At 38.2% G+C, this 21145-nt stretch overlaps 1 protein-coding gene across 2 annotated transcripts in view; it reads right to left on the bottom strand.

Moving 5' to 3' along the window:
- Frmpd1 (FERM and PDZ domain containing 1) overlaps window positions 1–17169 on the bottom strand; it is a 49122-nt gene extending 31953 nt beyond the window's left edge. For both annotated transcript variants that reach the window (XM_026379899.2, XM_026379909.2), the window contains exons 1-3: window positions 17069–17169; window positions 1860–2017; window positions 967–1069 (exon numbers count right to left, since the gene is read on the bottom strand). In XM_026379899.2, coding sequence (XP_026235684.2) covers window positions 967–1069; window positions 1860–2017; window positions 17069–17169 — 362 coding nt within the window. The remainder of the gene's footprint in view (window positions 1–966; window positions 1070–1859; window positions 2018–17068) is intronic.
- Window positions 17170–21145: the final 3976 nt, after the last annotated feature.

Raw genomic sequence — 21145 nt, 5'->3', positions numbered from 1 at the left:
TGTGTGTGTGTGTGTGTGTGTGTGTGTGTGTGTGTGTGTCTCCATGCTTCCCAAGGGTGGAGACTACATCCTTCATTTTCTCTTCTCTGCCTTGCAATTGTAGTTGCCTATTACTTTGTATGGGCTAAGATGATATGCCCTCAGAAATGAATTCTAGTCCCAAAGCATATCAGTCAATTTATAAAAACTACAAGTTAACTTTCACCTAATTCTACTTCTCATCTCTCTATATATTAAAGTCATTAAAACAGTGTTGAGTAGGAAACTTAAAAGCCAGAACCTGCACATGCCTAGGGAATATCTGGTAGTCCCTTCCCTCCTGTTGCTGACATTCCTCCTTTAATCAGGGTCACCAGTTCCAAGTGCTAACCATATTTCCTGTTTCAGCTGAGCACCCACTGTGTGCCTGCCCTGGTCTCAGTGATCATGGCATAGGTAGAGAGTGAGGCATTTACTCAAATCACCAAGGAGGCATTTAACTCAAATGACACCAAGGAGACAGTTGCAGATTACATCAGTGAGATTATATGCCAACCAGGCTGAACCTACAGGAACATTTAAGAGATATCAAAAGGATTAAGAAGAACAAACAGATTTGGTATCACTTTAGCTCAGTCTCTGGCATAAGTACAACAAGCTCATCAATTCTTAGAAGGTAGGACCTATGGGATATTCATTACTATATCTCCCACTATGCCTAGCAGTGTTTTGGGCAGAGGAGGTGTTTGACAAATAAGCACCTGTGATGGCTAAGTTCTTCTGTAGGCAGGTGAGAGCAGATAGTACCAGCCCCTACCAAGAAGCCACCTTACCAGACATAGTTAGAACTCTAAAGATGGTGTTGCTCTTACTTTTTAAAGGAGACTGGACCTTTCTAAAATCACAAGATCAACTATACCATTCCTGTTGCTCATCTTGCTCTGTGATCATCTATATAGCTCTGGATGATGAGAAACAATTTGGTACCTTAGAATGTCGACTGCTCGTTCACAGGAGAGGTCTTCAGTGGTCTCATTGTTCATTTGGAGGATCTGATCACCGGGGAAAAGCTTGCCATGAGCGGAGCCTCCTGTTGGACAGAAAATAAGTAATTGGTGCTCAGACCAGGAGTGCCCAGACCCTATGTGTCACAGAGTCACAGCTGAATGGCAGCCTGAATCCCTTGGACACTGGTTCATATGGAACTTAGTGTTCCACTTTATAAACCATGTATAATGTATCTATCATACATCAACTTCAAGGGGTGTTAAGATACTATCCTGAGAAAGAAATCTTCCCAAAGCAATAGAGCTGGCTAGTGAATCTGTTATATTCTTCTCTGAAGGACTCTGTTGTGTGTCTGTGCATGTGTGTATACAAATTGAAATTAATATATTTTAACTAGTCCCAGATTTAACATCACTACAAAGCTCATATATGAAAACAAACACCTGGTTTTCCCAGCCTGCTGTTCTCCACCCCAGGCACAGCCTATATTTCACAAAGACTCAAGTGAAAACAAATCAATAGTTTCTATTATTGTCTGCTCAGAAACTGTTGCCAGCTAGAAGCACAGCAGGGTTCAAAGAGGAGGGCAGCTTATCTGAACACTTTCATTGCCCCTGAGATTGACCAGGTAGCTGGGGGAGGACAGAGGCTTTTGGGGACCTGGGACTCAGAGCAACAAGTGCTCTAGGGGCTCCTTTCCTCCTAGAACCAAAGAAAAGTGAAAAGCCCAAGACAGAACGAGGTCAGAATTTTCTAACTTCTTGGAGTAGGTTTTTATGCCTTTTGTTATAGGATAGATCGATGGGAGGAGAACCAGGGCTACTTTCCCCCAAGAAGCCAAACTCTTTTCACATTTTCCAGTCAACCCTTACCTGCTGTGACAGCCACCACTGTGAGAGGCAGGGTCTCAGAAATCTGAAATCCATAGTCCTGGAGGAGGGCATCTTTTTCTATCTTTACTGTGTGCCTCACAGGGGTGAGGGCCTGTGGTGGGTTCCCAGGAGGCACATCAGCTGCAGCGATTTTAGCCCTGGAAGAGAAGGACTGTGTGAAAACAGAGAAAGGGAGGATTCTAGCTGGTGGCCACAAACTGGGTCAACTCTAGTAATGACAGAGAAAGATGCAGAGCTGAGCAGACATCAGTTCTCCTCTTGAGAGGGATAAGGCACAAACACCACTAATTACAAAACCATGCAGAACTTCACCCTGTGGGTTTTTGTTTTTGTTTGGTACTGGAGATTGAACCCAGGAATGCTCTACCACTAAGCCACATTCCCAGCCCTTTTTACTTTTTGTTATGAGACAGACTCTCACTAAGTTGCTAAAGCTGGCCCCAACACCCCCCCCCCCAAGTTGCTGGGATTACAGGTGTGTACCACTGCATCCAGCTTTAGCACTGTGCTTTAAAAGAGAGGTTGTGAGGTGCTGTGGGCACTCAGAGAAGGTGGAGAATGGTTTCCACTTTGCAGGGCAGGGGATAAGAAATCAGGGGAGCATTTGTTACCTGGAAGAGGTAGAATTTGAGCCACATCTTGAAAGGTGTCTAGGGTATATCTACACAGCCCAGATCCTGGAACTCATTGAATATGCTGCAGACTCAATGAATGGATGGATGAATGGGTAAATGAACAGAGAAGTATTCCAAGCAGGAGATACTGCTTGAGCAGAAAAACAGGAGAAGAAAAACATGAATAGTGAACAGGAGCAAGGAGTTATTTAGTTTGACTATTTGATGATGGCTAATTTTACAGATGGATGGTTTCTTTGGGGATTTAAAAAAAACTTTATATATATATATGTGTGTGTGTGTGTGTGTGTGTGTGTGTGTATAATAACTTTTACTTCCCTTTAAACTATGTAACTGTGAGGATTCCAATATAAATTCCAAATAGCAAGGACTCTCTATAGTAATTTTTACAAACATATATATTGTGTCTATATCTAAATGCAGGGTAACTTGAAAATTGTATTTTCTCTTAAACTGACAAAGTGAGTCACAAGCTATTTTTCATTTGTCTGTGGCAAATGATTTTTTTCCTTCTAAAAACAGTGGTTCTTTCTGAGGAAGGTCAAATGACGATGAGATGAGGTGTTTACTGTCATTATAAACAACAGAAACGTGGAGAAATAACAGCTTCCTGGGGTTCTGCAGTTAAGGTCTATCATTTATTCTCATCCATTTACTAAACACTGTCAGGAATTGGGCCTAACGTAATAGGACCTCACTTATTGGAAAATCACCTCTGTCATTTATAATGATCTCGAATTTCAACAAGAATCAGGAAACATGAAAAACGGTTTCATGGGGTCAAAATGCACATGACAAATACAAGTGCAAAGCCTCTTGTGCTCCACACGTCAGCCAGGGAGATGCCCCTCAGATGGGAAGTAGATTTAGGCTCTGTCCAAATAGGGGACGTAAGCTACACAGTGAGATAAGCACAGAGAGGATTTCTTCCCAGCAAGCAAATGGGTAATACTGAGAAGGGCCAGCAGAGAGACCTACTACAAAGGAAGTCACAGAAAACAGAAAATTTCTACTGAGTAAAGCCCATAGCTCTTCCTGGTTTAAAAACAAAAACTTTAAAGCTATAAAACAGCTGTTAAGCACAGTGGTGTGTGCCTATAGTCCCGGTTACTCAGAGGCTTAGACTGGAAGATTATTTGACTCCAAGAATTGGAGGCCAAGACCCTGTCTCTTGTGGGGAGGAAAAAGGCATAAAAGGGCCTTTCTAATTATCATACTGTATACTAAAAATCAGAAATCAACATTTACCTCCATCTCCTCTCCTTCTTCTTCTTCTTCTTCTTCTTCTTCTTCTCTCTCTCTCTCTCTCTCTCTCTCTCTCTCTCTCTCTCTTTTTGGTACTGGGGATTAAACCCAGGGGTGCTTAACCACTGAGCCACATCCCCAACCTTTTTTATGTTTTATTTAGAGACAGTGTATCGCTGAGTTGCTTAGGGTCTTGCTAAATTGCCGAGGCTGGCTTTGAACTCATAATCCTCCTGCCTCAGCCTCCTGACCCACTAGGATTATAGGTGTGTGTCACAGTATCTGGCAACATTTGCCTTCTTTTTAAAAAAGCCACAGGAGTTTGACATGGTGGCATTTGCCTGTAATCCCAGAGGTTTAGGAGGCTGATGCAGGTGGATCCCCATGTTTAAGTCCAGTTCCAACAATTTAGTGAGACCCTGCTCCAAAAAAAAAAAGGACAGGGGATGTGGCTCAGTGGTAAAGTACCACTGGGTTCAATTCCCAGTACAAAAAGAAAAGAAAAAAAAAAAGCCACAGGATAAAGATACCCTAGACAATAGACTTATTTAACATGACAGGAAAAATGCTTATACTATTAATCAGGGAAAGAAAAATGGTAAGAAGAATAATAAGCATAAAAATGGAGAAGTACCTTTTTTTTTTAAAGCAGATGATGACATATACCTAGAAAATGATGAACAAAGAAACTTTCTAGAGCTACAAAATAAGTAGAGTTGCAGGATAAAAAACTCAGCCTAAAAAAGCATTCAACAGGGGCAGGGGGTAAGGGTTAGCTCAGTGGTAGAGCTCTTGCCTAGCATGTGGCCAGCCCTGGGTTCAATCCCCAGCACTACACAAAACAAAGCCAAAGCAAAAGCATCCAACAACTCATTAAAAACAGATTAGCTGAATGTACATCAGGTGCCAGGCATTCTTAATGAGTTGATACTCAACAGCTAGAAAATGCCATGAAAGGATCTAAGTCATAAAATTAGTGGTGTATATTAATTTAATGCAGGGTAAGAGAAATCAATTTAAGGAGAATAATACAACTTTCCTTGAAGCAATAAAGGAAGATAGAAGTAATTGGGCAAAAGTTGTGCTGGTTCCTGGTTGGAAAGATTAAATATTGAAAAATAAAAGCCCTAAATTAAAATATTGACTTAATGTAATATAGATTAAAAAAATCCTTCCAGATTAAAAAATATATGAGAAATTGACAGGAATTGTAGTGGTAACAACAACGGTATAATAATAACACAAGCACAACTGTCTATTGTAGAATAATCTAACTTGTTTTCTCATACATCTCCTTCAACCCTCTCAACAAACATGTGAGGTAGGTGTGATCATTATCAACATTTTACATGTAGATAAGGAGACTGCATCTTGCTTTGACAATATTTAACTTGGTAAAAGTCACCTGGCTGTGAGGTAAGTTTCAAATTGGAGCTACTCTCTTTAATAGGCAACTTCTAGGACACAGCTGCCCAAATGAAATCTAAGGCAAGCCTTAGATGAAAATGTAAGTTTTCTGGTAGCCATGTGAAAAAAGGAAAAACAAGCAAAGTGAATGAATTAATTTTAGCAATATATTTAAATTTACCCAAATATACTTCAAATACTATTAACATGTAATTAATACAAAAATTATAGATGCTTTACTCATTTTCCCCCATATAATACCTTCAAAATCCAATGTGTATTTTACACTTGGAATCTATTTTCATCACACACAAAAAACTTAGCTCTCACAAAATTTACAGTTGAAAAGTAAACTTTTCATGTCCAAGTTGTTTCAAACATACTTAAAAGTTTTTCCATAATTAAATTGTCATTCCTCAAATTTGAATTACTTAAAATTAAATATTCAGTTCCTTGATCACACTAGCCACATTTCAAAAATTTAATAGCTATCTGTGGGTAGTGGTGACCATACCAGACAATACAAATCTAGAGTCTATAAAAATGCATGAAAAATGAATGAGACTCCTATGAGAGGAAAAAAAAACTTTAAACATCAAAATGGTAATTAATACATATCAGAGTAAACAACCAAAATGTACTTTTATAGAATGTGTCAAACCTTAGAGTCACAAAAACTATTCATTGTGAGATATGGGTATATTTCATGTATTATATATGATATCATGTAGATTTGGGCCTCCAAACAGAGATGTTTGAACCTAGATGGTCTGATTTGAGAGCCTGAGCTCTTAAACTCTAATACTGCTATAAGAATGAGAGCAAGTTCAACATGTAATCACACATTTGACCCCTCTCTCTTCTACAGATCATAGCTTCATTGTGTTCCTATCAGACAGAGGCAATGATCACAAGTGCTTGCTTGCTGTGGCTTTTGGCAATGAAATTGAGTAGGGATTCTTTCTCATGTCTGGCAGTTCTCAAGTCTAAACATGGAGCATAATATGTCCGGCAGTTTTACTCCTGGGTATATATCCAATAGAAATGAAAATATATGTCCACATAAAAACTTGCTCACAAATGTTTATAGCAGCAAAAGTTCAAAAAGTGGAGACAAATCATCCACTAATGACATAGATAAAAAAAAAATCCATGACAGAATATTATTCAGCAGTAAAAGGAATGAAATATGGATGTGTGTGCTATAACATGGATAAGCCCTGAACATACTGTGCTAAGTGAAAGAAGCCAGTCAGAATACATGTTATATGATTCCACCTACGTGAACTCTCCAGAATAGGTAATCTATAGAGACAGAAAGTAGATGAGTGGTTGCTTAAGGCCAGACAAAGGAAGTTTGGGAGAAAATGAGGAATGACTGCTAATAGCTATGAGGTATCTTTTGGGGGTGATGACAATCTTTCAAAATTGACTGTAGTGATAGTTACACATTTCTGTGAATATACTAGAAATAATTGAATTGTATACTTTAAATGGATATAAGAATGCAAAGTATATCTCAATAAAATAATAAGGAAAGAGGTTAAAAACTAAATAAGTAAATTGACTAAAAAAATAATATCCTAGCCGAGCATGGTGGTGCATGCCTATAATCCTAGTGATTCAGGAGGCTGAGGCAGGAAGATTGCAAGTTCAAAGCAAGGCCCTAAGCAATTTAGTGAGATACTGTCTTAAATTAAAAAAAAAAAAGAAAGGAAGGAAGGAAGGAAAGAGAAAGTAAAAGAAAAAAATATCCTGCTGTGTACCACAGCACATGCCTGTAACCCAGTGACTCTGGAGGCTGAGACAGAAGGATCGCAACTTAGCAAGGCTATAAGTGACTTAAAGATACCCTGTCTCAAAAAAAAAAAAAAAAAAAATCTGGGGATGTAGCTCAGTGGTAAAGTGCCCCTGGTTAAATCTCCAGTAACAAACAAAAATATCCTGAGAGGAGAAAGCTTATAATATAAATATGAGAAGAACAAGCACAAATGCATATGGTAAATATCCAAATTTCAAATGCTCAGAGCAAGAAAATTGATGATTATCACATGCAGAAACAAAGCTGGTAAATAAGAAAATGTACAACCTTATTAATTAAGAAGCAAAACAGAAAGGGCTACAGAGTACTATTACATTTCTACTAAATTACCAAATATGAATAAATATAAAACCCAACATGTATTGACGCTGAGATTCAGGGCTGACAATATAAATTGGCTATTTCATTTCTCTAGGAAATAAATCAGGGAAATTATAATATGAATTTAAAACTTGGTCATTCTCTTCAACCACCTATTACTCTTTGGACTAGTAATGATCCCAAAGGGAAAATATAATATAATTACATTAGACCATAAATTCCTAACAAGGCAAGCATGGCATCTATTCATCTCTGTGTCCCCTGAGCGTAGTGAAGTCTTAGAATAGAGTATAAGCTCAGAAAGACCCTGGCTCTTGCATGTTCCAAAATATTCATCACAGTTGAGTAGAATATTCTGAGTAGAATAGTAGAAACACTTGAGACAACCCAAGAAGGGATAGATAAACCAAGAACAGCAAAGAATTACCCAAGATTATATATCAACAAAGTATCACAGACCTATGAAACTTCAGACATGCAAGGAACCAAGGCTTTATAAATGCAACTTCTAAGCTGTAGTTGGAATCCCTTTCCTAAAGGAGAACTAGGATTATTCTGTCCCCATGATTCCCTTCCACTCACAGAACAAAAGTCAAACTCCTCAGCTTTGCCCTTGTGGTCCTGTGTCCTCAGACCTAGGCAGTGGCCAGCATCCATATGCCCTACACTCGTTCTAGGACATTACTCTGGACAAATCATATCTTCTACACTAGTTTTAAGTGCTGGGCCTCAACCAGCTGCCCCTGCAGAAAAGTGTAAAGCCAGGTCAAAGTCCAGCTCAAGTGCCACCTCTTCCTTCTCTGTTTTCCTAGCTAGACATAATTTATCTTAGAGACCTGACCCACCCTTTATTAGAAGTTATTAGATCCCAAATATAATAAACAGCAGGAACCACATTTTATCCACCTGCATTGAAGATCTCTGCTTACAGGAAGCATCAGTGCTCAGTGGACAAATAAATAGCAAAATACTATGCATATATAGCATGGTACCTTCTATAATTTTATCTCTTCTATAGTTAGAAAAAGGTGAAAATATATATAGAACTACAATTTGAATATAAGTTGCAAGTTCATTTTCCTTTATGTTTGCTTAATTTGGTGCATTACTCAGCCCTGTGACTACTGTCCTAACCAGGATTCATCTTCTCCATATCCCAGAGCTCAGTAAAGGGTATCATGAGGATTATGGCAGTTGCCCTAGCCAGGCTCTTGGGAGTCATGCTTGATCATTCCCTGCTCTCATCCCTAACATCACATTAGTCCCAACATCAAAAGATCTCTAAAGATGTGCATTTATTTCATACATCTCCACATCTCCCATTCCATTTCAGGGTCCCACCACCAGGCCTACAGATAGATTTCTGAAATAGGCTCCTGACTGCCTCCTGCTCTTTATTCTTTTCTCTCTGGATAATTCTCCATGTAGCAGCCACACTGATTTTACAGATGAAAACTTGTTCATTTTGCCCCTGACTTAATGTCCTAATTCAGACTCCTAAATATGGCTTAATACCACTTCTGCTCTTCACTCCAGTCTCTCAGACCAAGCCAGTCATTCTCTTCGAAACTTCTGTTCCATCCAAACTAGTGTCTTTTGAGTTCCTCAAACACTGGCCTCTGGACAAGCTCTTCCCTTTGTGTGCATGCATACATATTCTTTCTCTTGCTCTCTTTCTTTCTTTTTCCAAAATGCCTAACCATGTACTCTACCTGCCTACCTGCTTCTCAAACTTCCAAGTAGGTAGAAATATCTACGGAATGTGCTGAATGTGCCCAATAAACGGTACATCCCTTTTTGAAACACACGCCATCTTCATAACAACCAATGCAAAGTCTCTTGTCCTCTCTGTAGTGTAATTTGCATAGCAAGAACTGAATATTTCTTGTTCCATGTGCTGAACTCAATGCTAGCCATAGAATAAGGCTTAATAATTGTCAGGAGAACAAAAGACAGAACAAATCTTACCACAGGGTTTCAAAATGAAGAACAAAAGAAAGAACAACCCTTACCATAGGGTTTCAAAAGAATCCACTTTGATGCTTTCCAAATGGGTGGGCTTCAGTTATCTGACACTTTCCATTTGGAAGGGGGTATTCTTCAACAATAGTGGACAAATGAGGCCCCGCTGTGTTGACTAATCCCTGAACAGTGTCAGTGGCTTTGGCTCAAAGTCTGGATTTGACATTTTCCCAAAGGCCATGTTCTAGCTTTTGTTTGGAAAGGGATTACCTAAGTACATGACCAAACTGTGGCCTGTCTCACAGGGAACATTTAATATTTGACAGTAAGCTGAAGGAAATGATTTCTGTAACAAAATTTCCTCCTCTGAAGCATCTTATAAATATCAAATGAAGCACTGATCCAAAAACATATGTCTGCTGCCTTGGTAATGACTTCAAACCATAAATCTGAGGTCATTTCTGTGATCTTACTCTGCAAGTGTATAAGACTCATCATCGCACTAATGAAATTCCTGTCAGATAACCAGATTTACCCCAAGGTAGAACCAGAAAAACATGTTGAATCTATCATAAAAACAGTCTTGTGTAGGCTAATTCTAAATTTCACAGGTCGTAAGTTCATACTGAGCAGATCAATAACAGTGAGAAGAAAAATTACCAGATGGAAACAGATTATGCTTCAAATCTTCTCTGACTTTTTATCTGCTCTCTGATATGCTGGAAAAATACATTTTACCTCTGTCCTGTAACAACAAAGAAGTTACCTTCATGTTTCAGCAAGATGTGGAGAAACTATTTTGAATCTATGTTTAAACACTTTATTGTGTTCAGCTTGAGTGATTTAAAAAGCTAAATTTGATATAAACTGGATTTTGTAATTTAAAGTCTATTCAAAGAAAGCTGGAAGAGAAGCAGGCTGAGTCTATACCAGAAAGAAATTTAGCATGTAGTCACAATCAGATGAATATGCTAGGGGCTGTGAAAATTTCTAGGGCGGCATTCAACGTTGCAAGCACAATGCTCCTACAGTTTAGAGAAAGAAAATTCTTCCATTATTACTTTAAAAATAGGATTTGAGAAACAGTGGAACTTTCTGGATGTCATTCAGGAAGTTTCCAGAATGTTCTCTTCAAATGTTTCCATTTTGCCCACAGGAAAAGCAGCAATAAAAATTGGTACCTAAAAGGGGCTTGCTACACCACCAGGAATATTGAAAAGGTCAAACAAAGCTAGCCTTATAGGGGCTGGGGTTGTGGCTCAGTGTTAGAGCACTTGCCTAGCATGTGCAAGGCACTGGGTTCAATCCTCAGCACCATAAATAAATAAATAAATAAATAAATAAATAAATAAATAAATAAATAAAATAAAGGTATGTGTCCACGACTAAAAAAAAAATTTAAAAGCTAGTCTTATAATTATTAAATTGGCTGTTTATAGTTGTAATGAACAAGTAAATTGGGAAAGTGTAAAAAACCAGTAGCAAGGGCTTCTGACAAAAGATGCTGCCTTATGTGTATATGTGTACAGGTATGCATACATGTGTTTGTGTACACATATGTGGGTGTGCACACATGTATGTATGTGCCTTGTTCCTGTGTGTGTAGACATGTGCAAGTGTCTTCATTAGTAAAAGATTCAAGCTAAGTTTTCTTTTAGTAAAAGCTTAAAGTCATTTAGAGCACCTGGAGGACTGGTTCAGACACAGATCACCAGGGTCTGGAATTTCTAATTCAGTAGGTCTGGGGGGGCGGGGTCCAAGAATTTGCATTTCTAACATCCTTCCAGATGAAAACCTAAGGAAGCTGAAAAGAGCACTGAGCTAGGATCAGGACATCTGGGGTCCTCTCTGGTTTTGCCCCTAGTTAAGTATAGATTTATACAAGTCACCAAACTTCTGGTTATCTTTTTTATTTTCACTGAACATTTGCCGATTCTAAAATGCTATTACCTTGTCACCCCTCCTCAAGTCCTCCAAGCTAAGCTGAAAGAAATCTTCTTTTCAAACCCTAAAGATACAAGTAAGCAATAACGAAGAAGGTAAGAAGTTGCCTTAAGCTCTTGCTGCTTATTTAGATCTTGTTCCATAGAAGTAACCTTTCTAGATTAAGCATAAGAGTGTTCAGCGAATCTCATACTTAATTGCTTTAATAACAGAATTATTCTAAAGTTCAAATGGCAGAAAAGGCAGGTAGGAGTAAAAACACTGAAAACAAGAAATAGAAGCCTAGTTTAATAGATAATAAGATGTACAAAAATATAGTAAATAATTTTAACACAGTTGTGTTAAAAATAGGTAGTTACATCAATGGAACAGAATAGCCCAGAAATGGATCCCATCTTCCACTTGGAGACACAGGACCTTCATATACAACAAAGGAGAGGGGTTGGGGAAGAATAAGTCAATTGAGAAGGGAAAGATTGCTCAGCGTTAATGGTGATGCAAACCACTACTTACTATCTCAGAAAAAGATCAAGATAGATCTTCATTTCCTAGCATTCACTAAAACTCAAAATAAAGACTTACTTGTAAAATATTTTGAATTATTATAAATAGAGTTGAAAGTTAAAGTTTTTTTGTTCTTATTGTTTTATTGGTGCATTATAGTTGTACATTTTTTTATTGGTTGTTCAAAACATTATAAAGCTCTTGACATATCATATTTCATACATTAAATTCAAGTGGGTTATGAACTCCCATTTTTACCCCAAATACAGATTGCAGAATCACATCGGTTACACATCCACATTTTTACAAAATGCCATATTAGTAACTGTTGTATTCTGCTACCTTTCCTATCCTCTACTATCCCCCCTCCCCTCCCCTCCCATCCTCTCTCTCTACCCCATCTACTGTAATTCATTTCTCTCCTTGTTTTTTTTTCCCCATTCCCCTCACAACCTCTTATATGTAATTTTGTATGATAATGAGGGTCTCCTTCCATTTCCATGCAATTTCCCTTTTCTCTCCCTTTCCCTCCCACCTCATGTCTCTGTTTTATAGGAGGAGGATTTTTGTAAGCTTAGAAGCAATCAACAAAGTCATCCAAGAAAAGGATACTATTTAAAACTATATAAAAATGGAAACTTTCACAGGGAAAAAAACCTGATATAATTAAATGGAAAGTTATACTATGATCTAAGTCTATTTTCTTTCCTCTTTTCCTCCTTCTCCTCCCTCTTTCATTCCTTTCTTCTTGGTGCTGGGATCAAACCCAGGGTTTGCACATGCTAGGCAAGTACTCTACTACTGAACTATACCCCCAACTCCATTTTATCACTTCTATATCATATAAACCTATAAAGAAGACGACCATTTAAATGAAAGAAAAATGGTTAAAAATTACTTTGTGGAGTTCTTTCAATGTGTTATAGTTTTTTTGCAGAGCTAGGATTTAGCTCATTGGCAGAGCACTTTCCTAGCATGTGTGAGGCCTGGGTTCAATTCCCCAGTATGATAAGGGAAAAAAAAAAGCATTTAGTATTGTGTTATTGTTGTTGTTATTGTTATTTGACAAATTTACTCCTGGATAGTCCACTCAGAGCCAGAGATCAAATTTTATGGGGAAAAAAATGCCAATTACAGGTAAAGTGAGTGAGTACAAGGCTGAAATGACTGGAATTTTTTAAAAATATTTTTTTTTAGTTGTAGTGGGACACAATACCTTTATTTTTTAAAATTTTATTTCATTTTTTGTACGTGGTGCTGAGGATCAAACCCAGCGGCTCGCACATGCTAGGCGAGAGCTCTGCTGCTGAGCCACAACCCCAGCCCCATGGAGTTTTTTTAATTCTGAAAAAAATATAACAGAATATGTGTGTAAATTGATATGACTGAAGATGAGCATCTGTTTCCGTTATTTTGGACTGTAGAAAACATTTTGATGTATTTCCTTCATTGCTGGCCATAGCTACCAGGAAACTCAGAACTAATGTTAATATTAAAATGCTAAATCCTATCTAATTAGCTGGAAATCTCTTTATAACATTTTTATTTTTTATTTAATTTTGTCTTAAAACTGTATGCCATCAAAAATTTTTCTTGGAAGATGGAGGGATGGAAATTTCAAATATATTAAATAAATAATACAGTCCTATACTATGAAAGCTCTTTATCAGTATAAATTTATTGAACATTTACTACATAGTAAGCACTCTGCCACAGCTGAGAATACTTTATAAAACAAGACAGTCATGGTCCATGGTCTCACATGTGACAGTCAGATCGTGGGAGAAAGGTCACATAATAAGTAGGTGAGGGAGGTAAATAGGTAAATGGTGAGTCTATAGAGTGGAGAATTAGCTGGGACAGATAAAGAATAAATGACCATGGCAGTGTTTCCAGGGACAGGGAGATCTGAGGTAAATGCCGATGTTATTACCAAGTGTGGTGAGTGGAGGAAACAGGATGGACCCACCGTGCCTTAGATGATCAGGAAAGACCTTGTAAAGAAGGTGATGTTTAAACAACCTGAAGAATAAGGACCAGCTGTAAAAGGAAGAGAAGAAAGAACTTTCTAGATCAACTGAATAGTGAGTAAAATGGAAAGAGCTTGATTGGTTCCAGGAATGTGGAGGGAATATAATAGTGGAAAATGTTAACCAAGGTTGCAAGAGGAACAAGGTGTGGTTGGAGAGTTGGGCTGGAGCAGATTAGGAAGAGACCTATAGGCCGTGGCACAATGGAAGGAGAACCACTGAGTAGTTTGGGGTGGGGGGTGATGGAATTGGGGGCTAGCTCAAGGACAAGAGCCATTTGCATTTTGAAAAGTCTATAGAGTGGAGAATTATCTGGGACAGAGAAAGAATAAATGACCATGGCAGTGTTCCCAGGGACAGAGAGATCTGAGATACGTTTGAAGGCAAATCAACAGGAGCTGCTGGTAGGCCAGATATAGGGCATTCAGTATGATTCTCAGGATTCCTGATTAAGCAACTGGATGGTAAGTGGTACCTTTTACTTTACTCCTGGAAAAAGTAATTATTTACGCCAAACTTAGGGTTTTTAATTCTTGATCATTTTAAAAGTAATCAGAGGAGAATTAGAACCCAGCCTATATCCAGGTTTCAGAATCAGAGATGAAAAACTGTTTAAACAAGCCTACATGTGATTCACTTTGGAAACACAGATGCAAAAATGTTGTCTTCCATGGGTGCTGTCAGGAACTTCTCTCTTGATTTTCTTTCTCAAGCACTTAAAAACAAAACTCCCTAGGCATGTGAAAAGATGTTCAATGTCATTAGCCATCAGGGAAAAGCAGGTCAAAACCATGAAATACCACTTCATTCCCACTAGAATGCCTACAATAACAAAGACAGATTATAGCAAGTGTTAGCAAAGACGTAGAGACACTGAAACCCTCATATAAAGCTGGCAGAAGTGTAAAATTGTGCAGCTGCTTTAGAAAACAGCCTGGCAGTTCCTTCAAAGATTAAACATAGAGTTACCATGTGACCCAGCTAGTCCATTCCTTAAGTATATACCCCAAAGAACTGAAAACATAAGTTTGCATGAAATCTTTTACACAAATGTTCATAGCAGCATTATTCCTAACAGTCAAAAAGTGGAAACAACCCAAAATGTTTCTATCATATAAGTATATATCATGCGTGTGTGTATATATACATGCTATATATTTTTGAGAGTATTTGTCAACCCAAATGTTTATGATATATAAACTGAAAAATGAACAAAGAAAACATTCCATAATGGAATATTATTTAACAATAAAAATAAATGAAATAGTGATTTTTGCTACAACATGGATGAATCTTGAATACATTATGCTGAGTGAAAGAAGCCAGACCCAAGTGATACTCTATTTTAAGATTCCATTTATGTGAAATATCCAGAATAAGCAAATCTATGGCACCAAAAGTACTTTAGTGGGAACCTAGGACTAGGGAAGGAATAAATGGGAAATGACAGTGGGTATAGTGTTTCTTTTTGGAGTATTAAAAATGTTCTAAAATCAGATTGTGTTCTAAAATATATATATATGTACTAAAAACTACTTAGTTGTATGTTTGGTTGAATTTTATGGTATGTGAAATGTACCTCAAAGAGGATGTGGGGGGGAAGCTTGCTAGAGGTCAATATTATCTCTCATGTACATCCTGTGAGAGAAGTAAGATGTTAACAGGTTCCAAGGTCAAATAGTTAGGCAACATCCACTTAAATGGGTATCTTTTCTGCAGAACTTTTTAAAGGTTTAATTGATACCATGTGCATAATATGTATAATGAACTAACAAGGTACATGATTAGATAGGACATAGGCAACATAATTTCCCAAACACTTCTCGTCACAGGATCGTTTTTAGTGGAGCAGCACCTCACAGGACTTAAGTTCTGCAGAATACTGGGAAACAAGATGCTTTGTAGTTTCCCATTCATTCACTGAGCACTACCCGATCACCTCTAATGCTTGTACAACTCAGTCACTTCTGGGCTACAGAGATGAGGCTAATACTTTCCAGGACCTTGTGGAAGGATGGTCTAGAAGAAGGAAGAAGGAAATGTGTTCAAAGAAGTTGAACACACCAGGAGGAGCACAATGCTGTGGCTATAATTCAAATACCACGGGGTCCCGTGGAAGGGTTCATTCTGAGTGTGGACTGGGTAACACTTCATGGAAGACCCAGTACTTCAGGCAGCCTTAACCATGGGTGGGTTCTGGACATATGCAGATGAGAGAAGGGACCTGGTATAGGAGCCCAGGTTCAAGGGGCAAAGGGGAAGAGACAGTGGCTATAGTAGTGAACAGTGAATAGTTCATTTTTGCAAAATATGAATGAAGGCAAGTAGTAAGATAAATAGCTTGAAGGACTGTGGGTCAACCACAGAGAAACTGGAAGTGTTAAACCAAAAAACCATTTAGACTTCATTCTATAAGAAATAGGGACCCACCAAAGATTTCTGAGCAGGAATGGTCCTAAAGAAATTACTCTCTGAACCTCAGGTGTTTATTTGTAAAATGGTACTAATTCTACAGCCTTATCTCAGCTCAACATGTGAGGATCGGGGAACTTGCCCAGTGAGCAGTGCAGCCCTTAGCAAAGTTTCTTACTGGGCAGCAGAACAGCTGTTTCCATTTCCTTTGGAAGAATGTGTGTCTCAGAAACACCTGACATGTGATATTTCATCTCTGTGGCAGGGCCAGACGGGAAATCTGAGATGGAAAATGAACACTTTGAAACAGAACATATTTTAAAGTTCTCTTGTAGCAGTCAAATCAGATCCGTATTTGATTTCATTTTATTTTGTTTAGAATGAAATAAGGACTACAAGGAAGGAACAGCTGCAGGAAACAAAGATAGGGAAAGAATATAAACAGCAGGTTGCTTGGCTCACATATCAAATACCAAGACAAGGGGTGTGTGTGTGTGTGTGTGTGTGTGTGTGTGAGAGAGAGAGAGAGAGAGAGAGAGAGAGAGAGAGAGAGAGAATATGAGCATGTATTCCAGAAAGTGCATATGTACATGTGTATGAGTATGCAAGAGCATTTGTGTGACTGTGTCTAGTTGTGTCTGTTTCTTTAAATATGTGTGTGAGTTTGAGGTGAATGTGACTGTGAGTGTGGGTGTATGTTGGGGTGGGGGTACAGGGAAAGGCATCCCAGCCAAATCACTGAACTATGTACACTTCTCCCTCCCATATGGTGTAAGAACAAAGCAAAGCAGGGACTGCGATCCCCAGGTGCTGCCAGGACTGGCAAAACCTCCTCCCACAGGGATACCAAATCCTAACAAATAAAAATCCCCCCCCCCAACCCCGCCCCGGGAGTGGGAGTCTTACCTGGCTGAGCTGTCCCGGGAGCGTCGAAGCCATCTCGCTACCATTTGTTCTATTCTGTGTGCTTTCCGAGTCTGGAATAAACTGGTCTCCAGCTCTTCCATTTACCTAAAAAGAAGAGTGTTCTTAAGAAGCTAACCAAAATACTGTAAGGTATGATACTTCCTGTATTTGCCCATTTGAAGACATGCTGAGCAAATATCTAGTGTTCTCCTTCTATTTGACATCAACATAAAGCTCAATGCCTGCAAAGTAAACACTTAGCAATCTCTGCCCTGAAGAGGCCAATCTTTGGTCAACAGAATAGCTTTGTATCTGACACACAAGAGTGAGACAGTGCGATAGATAAGGTTTCTCAAACTTCATGACTATATGACACTGTCTTTTCTCCCCCAACTATGTGTGCATCCCTGGACAACACAGTTCAGGGTAGCCTGCGTCAGGAACTGCAGGAACCTGGGAGCATTCTCAATCGAGCTGGGCATATTCTTCCAAGTGCTGCTTTCTTTGGCTCAATATTTTATATTTCATTTTTGAAGAGGTTGTTCATATGTATAATTCAACTCTAGCCTTTAAAAAAAGATGTAGCTACTTGTTGTCTACTTAAACATTTGTGAAGAGGGTAGATCTTTTGTTAAGTATCCTTATCATAGTAAAAAATATGTATACAGTGAAAGTTCTTCCTTCTGTCTTGACTTGCCATCCACTCAGCTCCCCTGCCCACACTGTTCTCCTGCTATCTGTCCTTCCAGAGTTTCTTCATGTCTATGCAAATAAACACAAATACAGATTTTTCTATTTCCTCAACACAAAGGGCAGTACATCACACACTGTTCTGCACCAGGGTTTGTTTTCTCCTTAGACTATACATCCTTGATATCTTTCCACATCAGTGCATAGATTCCTTCCTCATTCTTTTTGCAACTACTGAGTATTCCATTGTATGAATGTACTGTAATTTAAAAAAGAGTCCTGTTGGTAGACATTTGGGTTATTACCAATCTTTCACTATTATAAACAATATTACAATGAGTTATGTTATACATATATAATTTCTGCATGTTTACAATTATATACTTGGATAGGTTCCCAAATATTAAATTGCTAGGTCAAAAGTTGCATGCATTTGTAATTTGATAGATATTTTCAGGTTAACAAAGGAAGAAATACATATATATATATATATATATATATATACACACACACACACACACAAACACTATATATATATATATATATATATATGATTAATGTTCCACAAATCAATATATATTGATTTTTTTATTATAGTCTATTCACTTTAAAAAATATTGGTCTCAGGCTGGGGTTGTGGCTTAGAGGCAGAGCACTCGCCTAGCATGTGTGAGGCACTGGGTTCGATCCTCAGCACCACATAAAGTAAAATAAAGACATTTTGTCCACTTATTACTAAAAAAATAGATATTTAAAAAAATTGGTCTCAACTCACCAATTTAATCCCATAGCTCAATAAATACCCACACAAAATAAGATAAGACATTTGGAAATAAACATAGATACAGAACAATTAAAAATAAGAATTATAAGATATTATGTTGCTTAACACTACATGAATACACTTGAAGACCCTGATGACATGGATAGTTTCCAAAGGAAAACATAAATGATCTAAGATGATCCTGGAAAATACAGAAAAGCTATAATTATTGTAGAAGAGAAATTTGTTAAAATGCTTCACCCCTCTTCTTACCAAAAAAAGCCATTCACAGTCTGGCTTAAAGGTGAAGTCCTTTGTTCTGTTTTAAATAAAGTTTTCACTTAGGAATAACTGTAGATGTATAATCAGGTTACAAAGATAATAAAAAAAAAGTTACCAGATGCTCTTCATTTGGTTTTCCCTACTGTTAACATCTTACATAAGCATTATGCTTTTTTCAAAATTAACAAATTAACATTATTTAGCACAGTACTATTAAACCAAACTATAGACTATAATCAAATATCACCAGTTTTTCCACTAATATTCCTTCATTCCAGGATCAAATCCAGGATACCACATTGCATTTAGCCAGCTTAGTTAATTTTTCCCCAATGATATTTCAACTGTTCAAGAGCATAAAGAAGGAAACTTTCCAAATTCTTTTTAAGGAGCCAGTGTAACACTCATACTAATTTTGACAAAAACAGTATGGTGTGGTAAAAATGCACTCTTATCTATGCATACAAAAATATTCTTTAAAATTAGCAAAAATCTAGCAGCAATCAAGAAAGTAACTGTGGGATCTATCCCAGGGATGTAAGAAGAGAGGACTGACAAAGGTACATAAAAATGAACACAGGACACCTAATCTGAACACTTTGAAAACCTGGAGTTGTACACTGTTCAGTCAAATGGAAGCCAAATACAAATTCAGGGGCAAAAGGCTAACAGAAACATAGGCTGCAACCAAAAATAAATTACACTTAGATCAAGGGATGTATCTAGTTTTATTCTATAATGGGGACATCAGACCTGAACACTATCTTCAGTTCTAGGCATCTCACTTTTTAAAATGTGTAGGTCAGGGGAGTTAGCACACTCCTGCATTCCAAGATACTTGAGAGGCTGAGGCGGAGAATCAAAAGTTTGAGGCCAGCCTGAACTTAAAGTGAGACACTGTCTCAAAAGGGCTGAGGATATAATTCAGTGGTAGAGCACTGACCTAGCCTGGATAAGACCCTGGGTTCAATCCCCATTATCACCAGCCCCCAACACCCGACTGCCAAATATATAAAAGTAATATGAGAGAGTAGATTTCTGGTTAGACATGGCAAATAAAAACAATCTATTAATCTCTTCTTCCCAAACCCTATATATTATAGCAAAGAAATAAAAAACAAAAATCTCTAGAATAATGAGTAGAGGAGAGAAGACAACAGATGAGAGATGTCAATGATGTTTGGAAGGTAGGAAGTGTTTGGAAGAGAGGTAACAGAGACCTACACGCATTCCCAGGGGGATGCTCATGAAAAATGAGCAGATTCTCCCAATGCCTCAGAAATTAGAGGCAGTAGGTACAGGAGAAAGCAGGAAGGAGGCAAAAGGCTGAAAATACGGGAGAAAGTCTCCACAAGCAGCAATTGTCCCATCTCCACTCCACTGCCTACCCAGACCACTATCTGTCCCCCATCCTACTGGAGACAAGAGACTTATTTGCTGAAAAAATTAAACAAAAAAGGATTGGGGATATCATGGGAGAAGAGATGTCTCTGGAGAAGGGTCCTAGGAGATCCCTGAAGGAAAGGGAAATTCGACTCTGGACCAGTGGGGTTCTTGGCATACATGATGAAAAAGAATCTCAGCGCGTTAGACAAATGCACAGGAAGTAGATAGACATGCAAGGGGAAATGCAGGCTATCTGGAGAGTGAGAAGTCCTTCCTTGCATAGGAGCTCCAATATTTATAGAGGGGCAGTAGTTTGGGGCCAAACTGGAGGTAGAGCCAGAGTAGAGCCTCACATCTACGTACAGGATTTCTCTAAGCTTTCGTATTTCCCTCAGTTTACAAGGGGGTGGCCCCAGGGCATGTCTATCAGGAGTTACAACCATTCCTGAATGCTTTCTGCATTTCAGTGGCTCATGGATGTTTCCTTTGAGACTCAGTATATCTCTTTCTTTATCCTAAATCCTTATCTTGAGCAACCAGGCACAATAGCAGGTGCCAGAATGAAAATGGAAGGATTAAATAAAACTCTTTTTGCTGAATGACGTCTTTCTTTGCACAGTTCCCAGAATAAGAGCAGCTAGGACTTTATATCCCAAACAAGAGATTATAGAAACCTCTGGAGAACTGAAACGCACAGAGAAAAGGCCTTTAGATAATGACACCTTCAGTATTTCCCTAGTGATGAGGCAACTTATTGCAAATCATCATGCATTGAAGCCTGTTTATCCATGGGTCTGACCCATTGCCCGAAGCTTCCAATTCTTTGTTTTTACTACTTTACTATTACCTATGAATGGGCAATGAAGGAAAGACTGCATTATGAAAAACAGATGTAAACAAATAGAAGAATTCAGAAGTAACAGAAACAATGCAGGAAACAAAAGAAAAAAAATTAT

Source organism: Urocitellus parryii, chromosome 4 (genome assembly GCF_045843805.1).
Source record: "Urocitellus parryii isolate mUroPar1 chromosome 4, mUroPar1.hap1, whole genome shotgun sequence".
In the NCBI taxonomy this organism is placed as follows: Eukaryota; Metazoa; Chordata; class Mammalia; order Rodentia; family Sciuridae; genus Urocitellus; species Urocitellus parryii.
This window is presented reverse-complemented; position numbering and strand designations above follow the sequence as displayed.